Source organism: Haliaeetus albicilla, chromosome 12, assembly GCF_947461875.1.
Source record: "Haliaeetus albicilla chromosome 12, bHalAlb1.1, whole genome shotgun sequence".
NCBI lineage: Eukaryota > Metazoa > Chordata > Aves > Accipitriformes > Accipitridae > Haliaeetus > Haliaeetus albicilla.
This window is the reverse complement of record NC_091494.1, coordinates 28,754,258-28,763,144: the sequence shown is the minus strand read 5'-3', so window position 1 is coordinate 28,763,144 and position 8,887 is coordinate 28,754,258. Positions and strand designations below refer to the sequence as shown.

General features: G+C 66.0%; 1 protein-coding gene across 5 annotated transcripts; it reads left to right on the top strand.

Annotated features, from left to right (window-relative positions):
• Window positions 1-2,045: 2,045 nt before the first annotated feature.
• On the top strand, window positions 2,046-8,783 carry FES (FES proto-oncogene, tyrosine kinase). 5 transcript variants are annotated; one of them, XM_069798780.1, is made up of 19 exons: window positions 2,046-2,181; window positions 2,954-3,205; window positions 3,307-3,480; window positions 3,554-3,650; window positions 4,090-4,273; window positions 4,586-4,723; window positions 4,834-4,953; window positions 5,036-5,158; window positions 5,228-5,414; window positions 5,512-5,589; window positions 5,842-6,051; window positions 6,393-6,515; window positions 6,757-6,810; window positions 6,933-7,051; window positions 7,261-7,355; window positions 7,471-7,594; window positions 7,730-7,887; window positions 8,101-8,223; window positions 8,391-8,783. In XM_069798780.1, exons 2-19 carry the CDS (start codon window positions 2,981-2,983, stop codon window positions 8,531-8,533), a joined length of 2,475 nt encoding a protein of 824 aa, XP_069654881.1. In that variant the 5' UTR covers window positions 2,046-2,181; window positions 2,954-2,980; the 3' UTR covers window positions 8,534-8,783. The 5 variants fall into 5 exon arrangements, with proteins under 5 accessions (XP_069654881.1, XP_069654880.1, XP_069654879.1 ...); XM_069798779.1 differs by having other exon boundaries at window positions 5,896-6,051; window positions 8,101-8,783; XM_069798778.1 differs by having other exon boundaries at window positions 8,101-8,783.
• The last annotated feature ends 104 nt before the right edge of the window (window positions 8,784-8,887 follow it).

Below are 8,887 nucleotides of genomic sequence, written 5' to 3'. Positions count from 1 at the left end.
GGGACAGGTCCCTGCTGGCCCTCTGCCGAGGGCTGTGTGGACCAGAGCTGGCAGCTCGCAGGCCATGCATGGACAGGTGGGTGCTGCAGGTGGGCTGCGGCCATAGGGTGCTGCAGCGACAGCTGCCGCCAGGGGAGCAGGCAGAGGCCGTAGCCCCACCAGGCTCTGCAGGCTGCAGGAGGCTGGACAGAGGATGTGAAACTGGGTGATCTGTGGTGTGGCTAACAGCAACCTTCTTGCTGCAGGCAGTGGTTGTGGCTTCCAGGGAACAGGAGCTTCTGCACTCACTGTTGCATTCGGAGCCTTGCAGCACAGTCCTGACTGGCCCAGCACTGCGGGGGGGGGGGGCAGGCGGCCCCCTAGCCCCCAGGCTCGGATACCTCCCACCAGAGGTGCCCGGTGTCCCTGGTGCAGTCCAGTGCAGGCAGGGAACCAGTGCTGCCTGTGAGGTGCCAGGGGGTGCTGGAGGATGCTGGGGTTAGGGACAAGCAGCCCCTCGGCCTGGCTTGCGAAACACTTGCTAAGCTTGAGACAATGCTGCAAGTCTCTCTGGAACCGGTGGGGCCTGTGGCCGCTACCAGTGGGACCTGCAGCTCAGGCAGAAAACAAAACTATTCCTGGGCAGGCTCCAGGGCCGGGGCAGAGGGGGCTGGAGACAGGTTGGTATCTGCTGCGGGTTGGGGCAGCTGCAGTGCTGGTGCTAGCAGAGCTGCTGTCACCCTCAAACGTGCCATGAAAATTACTGTTTCCAGGATCCTGACACTGGTGGTGCCAGGGAGTGTCAGCAGCACTCAGTGCTTGGTGTGGCTGAATAGGGCACAGGGAAAGCGGAGCCCTCCCCAGCAGGCAGGACTCTGTGGGGATGGGCAGGAAGGGCCCCCTGCTGCAGGCAGGACCCCTTGGGGACCAGGGCTGGTTACAGGGTGACCAGCTGGTAGGCAACTGGAGACCCCGGCAGCATGTGGCAGCTCTCGAATTGCTCATCTGGGCAAGCAGCAAATAGGCTGTTAACTGGGCTCCTCTTGCCTAGAGGGGGGGCCATGGTGACTCTGAGTGGGGATTTGTCTCACTCAGTACAGCTGGAGTGCCGCTTGGGGTCTGTGGCTGGGGCACTGTGGCAGCCCCTGGCTGTGCCATGCTGTTCCATGCCGTGCCATTGTGCTGCTCCTTGGCGTGATGACCCAGGCATTGCTCAGCTGTGAGAAGGTGCGTCAGCAAAACTCCCATCTGACACACTTTTCCCCCCAACTTCCTCTAAAAGTGGAATCAGCTCGCTTGTGTCCTGCAGGTGACCATGACACCCCTCTGGGGCCAGGGCCTCCCTGCCAGGCACAGGACAGGGGGCTCAGCACAAACCACCCAAGAGGTTGCCAGGCTGAGCCAAGCAGAGAGCCAAGCCGGGCTGCGCCAGCGGCGGGGACGTGCAGCGGCACTGGGTGGAGGCAGTGGCACCAGTGGCGGCTGCCAGGGCTGAGCGGTCTCACCGTGGCACCAGTGGAGCACTTGGAGCGGGGAAGTGCCTGGGGCTGCCGCAGGGAGCGGGGTCCTGGCTGTGTGGGCATGGGCTGGCGACAAGAGCTGGGGCATGACTCCATGGCTGCCCATGCGGTGGATGCTCTGTCCTGTGGCCTTTCACGGTCACAAGGGCCAGGCTCAGGGGTGGTGACGGGATGGTCCTCCTTCAGCAGGGCTGCTTGGAGCCCTGGGGATCCCCCTGGGTACTGCCCTAGTCCCTGCAGTCTCTGCAGCACAGAGAGGGGCTGGGGGACAGGCAGGACCAGGCATGGCTGAAGGGGCTTTGCTAGGTGAAACCCCTGTGGGGATGGGGCTGAGTTCAGGCTCTGCAGGGGTGATGGACAACAGCCAGGACGAGGAAGAGCCCTGGGCTCCTGCAGGGCCAGATTCTGCCAGCACCAGGCCTTCATTTGAGGCAGCTGGGAGGGGCAGCGGGGCTGGGGGCTGCCCAGCTATGGCGGCGCTGTGTGCCGGCGTCAGCCCCAAGCACGGGGACTAGCAGGGAGGGGAGGAAGCACAGGAAATCTCGCAATGGCTGTATGGTCAGCACTGGGTTTCCTGTTCCTCCTCAGGAGCGGGAGCTGCACCAGGTCCAGACTGCGCCGGCCCTGACCCTGGGAGGACACCAGCGCCAGCCCCACGGCAGGGACCTCGCAGCACACACAGGTTAGAGGGGCTGTGGCCCAGTGGGGCACTGGCAGGGACAGGGGACCCTTTTGTGGGGCTGGGGGGGGTGTCTCAGCCCTGGCCTTCTGTGGGGTCAAGGGCTGTGCCAGGGGATGTCCTGCCCTGCACAGAGACGTGCTCCAGCACCTCCTGCTCCTGCTGTGCCTTTGCCATGGGGCAGGGCACCCCAGGATCACGGTTGGGACCAGTTTGGCTCTCAACAGCCACGCTAGAGTCCTGGATGCCGGGATGCGTCCAGGCTCGGCACCTTCCTCTGGGGCTCGTTGCCCCATCCCCTTCCTGCCGGCTCCCCGCCTGTGCCCTGCCCCCTGGGACCTCCCCTGTCCCGGTTTGCCCAGCCACCCCTGCCACAGGCACAGGGGTGACCATGCCAATGGGCAGAATAGGGCTGCACCTGGGCAGGGTTACAGCTGCACTGCCCTTGGGGAGCAGACCCGTGTGCACGGCAGAGGTGACGCTGCTGTTTTTGACCCCACACTTCCTCCTCCCTGGCACCATCTCCACGGGCCCCAGCTGCTGCGGAGCTTGGGGCGCACTCAGCCCTCCCGCCTGCTTTGAATGCGCTTTGCAAGGCAGATTGCATGGGGCAGGGAGAACTGTGCCCCTCACCACCAGCCAGCCCAGGCACCACGTCCCGGTGACAGGGCGATGGGGTGGGAGGGTGTGAGATGCAAATGACCCCAGCCACCGGTGAGGGCAGCGCGGGGCACGGGGCAGCAGTCGTGGCTCAGGCTCTCCTGATGCTCCACAGCCTCCTCCTGCTGGAGACGGCGGTGCCATGGGCTTTGGGCCAGACCTGTGGTGCCCGCAGGGGCACAGCGCACTACTGCGGCTGCAGGACAGCGAGCTGCGCCTCCTGGAGCTCATGAAGAAGTGGATGACACAGCGCGCCAAGAGTGACCGGGAGTATGCGGGAATGCTGCACCACATGTTCTCTCAGCTGGAGAAGCAGGAGGGCCCTGGGCAGCTCCGCACTGGTGACCACGGTGGACAGATCGGGGAGGTAGGGACACCCTGGTGCAGGAGTGCACCCCACAGAGCCCGGTGCGGTGTGGTACTGGGGGCAGCCATTCCCACACTGTCCCTGACAACCCATCCCTGCAGTCCTGGTGGGTACTGGCGAGCCGGACAGAGACGCTGAGCCAGATCCTGCGGCAGCACGCAGAGGAGCTGGCGGCAGGGCCGCTGGCCAAGCTGAGCCTGCTCATCCGCGACAAGCAGCAGCTGCGCAAGGCCTTCAGCGAGCAGTGGCAGCATCTCAGCCAGGAGTATGCCCGGGTACGTGGGTCCTGGTGGGTGGAGCGGGGGGCACAGCCCGGCCCCGCTCCCCTGACAGCATCTGCCTCCCCAGATCACGCAGCAGGAGATGGAGAAGCTGAAGGCGCAGTACCGCAGCCTGGCACGCGACAGTGCCCAGGCCAAGCGCAAGTATCAGGAGGCCAGCAAAGGTGCCTGCCAGCCCAGCCCCCCGCCTCCCCGTCCCCATCCCGCTGTGTCCCCTCCAGCTCCCCTCATGGGTCAGGGATGGCCGGAGCATCCAGTGCCCTGTGGGACCCCCAGTGCAGCCTGCACTGGGTGGGGGGTCTGGGGGCAGGCGGCACGGGGAGAGCTTAGCCTGGCCCCGGGGGAGCCGGGCCCAACTCCTGCAAGTTACAGCTTTGGGACACTGTGCTGCGGGTTGGGAGCATCCCTGGGGGAGGTCTGTGACTGCCCCGGCCCCCCTGCCTGCCCTGGGACCCCCTCCCAGCCCTGTCACCTCCCTTGGCCCCTGCCCCAGCCTTGCTGGGTGCCTGTGCCCCTCACCGGCTGCTTGGGAGGATGTGGTGTAGCACTGGGACCGGTGCCATGGTGGCAGCGGTGGGTGTTTTCCGCGGCCTCTCCACCCAGACAAGGAGCGGGACAAGGCGAAGGAGAAGTACGTGCGCAGCCTCTGGAAGCTCTATGCCCTGCACAACCAGTACGTGCTGGCCGTGCAGGCGGCCACGCTCCACCACCACCACCACTACCAACGGGCACTGCCCAGCCTCCACCAGTCCCTTTACAGCCTGCAGCAGGAGATGGTCCTCGTCCTGTAAGAGCCCTGCCTGCCCCATGCCCCACTGCCTGTCCCGCGCCCCGTTGTCCATCCCTGGGCACCCCCATGGCCCCTGAGAACCAGCAGTGCTCCCTCCTCCTGCCAGAGCTCCGCCAGCCATGTGCATCTTCCCTGCCCCGCACACCCCCTGCCCCTCACGCCGCAGCCCTCACGGTGATGCCCTGCAGCGCCATGCGGCATGTGGGGACTGGACACCAGGGCTGGGGCAGGGGTGGTGGCACCTGGCCACAAGGGCCCTGGGCTGGGGGCACAGGAGCCCAGCAGCCCCCAGCACCCATGTCCCCACAGGAAGGAGATCCTCAGAGAGTACTACACCATCAGCAGCCTGGTGCAGGAGGACGTGCTGGCTGTGCACCGGGAAATTGCCAGCGCGATCCAGGCCATCGAGCCGGCCACGGAGTACAGCGGCTTCATCCAGAGCCACAGGTACGGCCCCACACAGCTGCAGCCTCTCTGCCAGGCACAGCCCTGCTGGCCATGGGTGCCAGTGCTGGCACAGGGCAGGCGGGAGGCAGAGCCATGCTGAATGCCCACAGGTATGGCTCCGAGTTGCCGCCGGCCGTGTCCTTTGATGAGAGCTTGCTGGAGGAGACGGAGAGCCTGGCACCGGGGGAGCTGCAGCTGAACGAACTGACCGTGGAGAGTGTCCAGCACTCGTGAGTGGAGCCGGGCTGCAGGCAGGGGTCACCGCCACAAGCAGCATGGCTCAGCGCCATCCAGCACCTGTGTCTTTTGCAGCCTGACATCGGTCAAGGAGGAGCTGGTGGCCGCCATGGAGGTCGCGAGCAGCAAGGAGCAGCGGGTGCAGGAGCTGCAGGCGGAGATCCGGGATGCAGAGCAGGGCCAGAGCCTCGGGGAGCGGTGAGGTGTGGCAGGCAGGGGGCGAGGGGCCAGGGGTGGTGGAGGCTGACCGCTCTGTCGTGTCCTCAGGGTGCACTTGCTGGGCAAGCGGCAGGGGCTGCAGGAGGCGCAGCAGCAGCTCGAGGGCTGCCTCTGCACCCAGGCCAAGCTGCAGGCGCAGCGGGACCTGCTGGCCGGGAAGCTGGCAGAGCTGGGTGCCGGGGACCCCCTTCCTGCCCTGCCTCTGCAGGAGGACCGGCAGTCGGTCTCCTCTGTGGTGAGTCCTGCCCCACTGTGCCCCGGGAGCTGCAGGGACGGGGCATGCCGGGCTCGAGTCACCCCCCAGCCAGCACACAGCTCATGTCTCTCCCCAGGAGCAGGAGCGGAGCAGGGCCACCACACTGGAGACCCTCAAGAACCACATCTCAGGCATCTTCAGCCCCAAGTACTCGGTGAGTCCCCAGGCACCTCTGCCCACCCTGCCCTCCCAGCCAACTGCCTTGCCGAGCCTCCCTGCCCTCAGCATCCCCTGCCCTCTCCTCTCTGCCCCCACAGCCCCCTCCCCTCTGTGCTCCAGCCCCTCCAGCCTCTGCTCGCCCCTGCCTGCTGCACCCTGCCCTGGGCACAGCTTCCAGGCACCGCTGCTGCCCCCACCTCTGGCACAACCCGGGGGCACAGCTGGGCTCACCCCAATCTCCATCCAGCTGCCACCCCCCATGCCCCTGATCCCGGAGGTGCAGAAGCCGCTGTGCCAGCAGGTCTGGTACCACGGGGCCATCCCGCGCGTAGAAGTACAGGAGCTACTGAGCTGCAGTGGGGACTTCCTGGTGCGGGAGAGCCAGGGCAAGCAGGAGTACGTGCTCAGTGTGCTGTGGGATGGGCAGCTCCGGCACTTCATCATCCAGGCTGCTGACGTGAGTGACCACAGGCAGGGAGAACGGCTGGGGGTGGCCCTGCGCAGGCCCTGGGTCTGCAGTCATGGGGCCCCTGGTGTGAGTGCACAGGACGTGTGTGTACAGTATGAGTTGTGTGCACCCGTCCTTGCACAGGCCACGTGTGGAGTGTGGGGTGTGAGCCCTGCATCGTGCACGTGAATGCCTACTTGTGCATGCTTGCTCTGCCCGGTGTGCATGCATGTCCTGCACCATGTGCGTGCATGCACACTCATCCACATGTGCACAGCCATGCACCCCAGCATGCGTGAGCACACCCATGTGTGTGTGCAGGAAAGATCCTCAGCCTCCCCTCCCCACAGAACATGTACCGGCTGGAGGGGGAGGGCTTCCCCACCATACCGCTGCTCATCGAGCACCTCCTGCAGAGCAAGCAGCCCATCACCCGGAAGAGCGGGATCATCCTGGCCAGGGCCGTGCCCAAGGTGATGGCAGGCAGTGGGGAGGGGGACGAGTCCCCTGAGCACGGGGCAACCCTGCCCGTCCCCTTCTCCTGCCCATGGCGGGACTGGGAGCCCCAAGCACGCTTCTCCAGCCTGCTGGGGGGGCCTGAGGGCTGGGAACCCCCCTCCAGGGCTGCTTGAGAGGGAGCTGCAGGGGCAGGTGGATGTGGGCCTGGGGCAGGCTGGGGGACAGCTCACCGCCTTCAGTGTCTGCTCGCTGCAGGACAAATGGGTGCTTAACCACGAGGACGTGCTGCTGGGGGAGCGCATCGGCCGGGTGAGTCAGAGTGCTCTGGTCCCTGCCTGTGCAGGGTCTGTGGGAGGGCAGGGATTGCCTTGGGCCACGCTGCGGCAAGCTGCTGCGGCAAGCTGGGCCGGTGCACCCGTGTCTTTCGGCAGGGTAACTTTGGGGAGGTATTCAGCGGCCGGCTGCGTGCTGATAACACCCCCGTTGCTGTGAAATCCTGCCGGGAAACCCTCCCGCCTGAACTCAAGGCCAGGTTCCTGCAGGAAGCCAGGTCTGTGCATCCGTCACTTGTCCCAGACTGTCTGTCCATCCTCAGGACTTGGGGCTGTTTAGACCCCACTGGGACTGCAGCATCCTTGTGCTGAGGGTGGTGTCCCCAGGCCAGCTGGGCAGAGCGTCCTGGGGACAGCACAGAGGTGCCTTGTGCCTGGGACAGCCAGGCTCCCCATGCACTCATGGTGCCCTTCCTTGTCCGCACAGGATCCTCAAACAGTACAACCACCCTAACATTGTCCGGCTCATCGGCGTCTGCACCCAGAAGCAGCCCATTTACATAGTCATGGAGCTGGTGCAGGGTGAGCAGCCCCATCCTGCAGCCCTTGCGCCGCAGGGGCAGCCGGTGCATGCATGTGCAAGCTCGCCACGGCATGCCAAGGCAGCTGCCCGCCAGCTCCACAATCCTGGGTGCAGGGGGGGACTTTCTGAGCTTCCTGCGCAATGAGGGGCCGCACCTGCGGGTGAAGGAGCTGATCAAGATGACTGAGAACGCTGCTGCTGGCATGGAGTACCTGGAGAGCAAGCACTGCATCCACAGGTGGGCTCTGGCAGTGCAGACGGGCACTGGGCAGCGCAGGGTGAACCCCAGAGCCCTCGCTGCACCCCATCCTGTGCCAGACAGAGGTCCCTGGGGATGGCCAGATGCATGGCTGACAGCTCTGGGACGTCCCAGGGACTTGGCCGCTCGCAACTGCCTGGTGACGGAGAAGAATGCCCTGAAGATCAGCGACTTTGGGATGTCACGGGAGGAGGAGGATGGCATCTACGCCTCCACGGGGGGGATGAAGCAGATCCCTGTCAAGTGGACGGCGCCTGAAGCACTCAATTATGGTATGGGATGCAGCCGGGCACAGCCTGGTGGCCCTGTGGCACAGCTGGGAGCCAGGAGTCCAGGGCACACTGTCCTGCTCCCATGTGCCTGGTCCTGGGGAGGGAGGCAGAGAGAGCTGGGGCACCCCAGTCTTCGTGAGCACGAGCACAGCCAGGGCAGTGGTGCTATGGGTGTCCCCAGCTGCCAGCATCCATCCCACCCCATGTCCCCAGGCCGATACAGCTCGGAGAGCGATGTCTGGAGCTTCGGCATCCTGCTGTGGGAAGCCTTCAGCCTGGGTGCCGTCCCCTACGCCAACCTCAGCAACCAGCAGACGCGAGAGGCGGTGGAGCAGGGTAAGGGACGCAGCCGGGGTCTGGCTCTCAAGGGCCACTGTGGGGTCATGGGCCCCGCACTGTGGGTCTGGGGTGGAGCCATGCCCATGGGACGGGCAGGATGGGGCTGGGGGGACAGAGGGGCCGGTGGCCTGGGCTGCTGTGTCCCCATCCCTGCCACCCCCCAGGTGTGCGGCTGGACCCCCCCGAGCAGTGCCCTGAGGAGGTGTACCGGCTGATGCAGCAGTGCTGGGAGTATGAGCCCCACAAGCGGCCCAGCTTCAGCACCATCCACCAGGACCTCATCACCATCCGCAAGAGGCACCGGTGAGGGGGACCACCGGCCGAGGGCAGTGCCCCGCCGCCCCCAATCAGGACAGCACCGTGTGCCCCGGATCCATCCCGCCAGCAGCATCCATCCCTCGGGCAGGGCCTGCCTGGGAAGCAGGTGCTGCGGGGCAGCCGGACTGGGCTGTGCCCCCACCCTGGCCCAGGGCAGGGGGCTCCCGTGCACCCCGGGGACATGGCACCCATAGCTCCTGCCGGGCTTGATCCTGTATAATAAACAAATGAGCTCTGCAGCACCGCATCTGTGGGGGCTACGGGGGGACACGCGCCCGGGACAGGGTGCACCGGGACAGGACACCAGCACCTTGACCCAGCCCCGGGGCTATGGGAGGCCAGG

Bases quoted from the DNA above. Each gene is read 5' to 3' on its own strand.
- FES (XM_069798778.1), top strand. From the start codon at position 2,981: ATGGGCTTTGGGCCAGACCTGTGGTGCCCGCAGGGGCACAGCGCACTA. The intron at 5,159-5,227 runs GTGAGGTGTGGC...TCGTGTCCTCAG, and splicing joins GGCCAGAGCCTCGGGGAGCG to GGTGCACTTGCTGGGCAAGC. The intron at 6,516-6,756 runs GTGATGGCAGGC...TGCTCGCTGCAG, and splicing joins TGGCCAGGGCCGTGCCCAAG to GACAAATGGGTGCTTAACCA.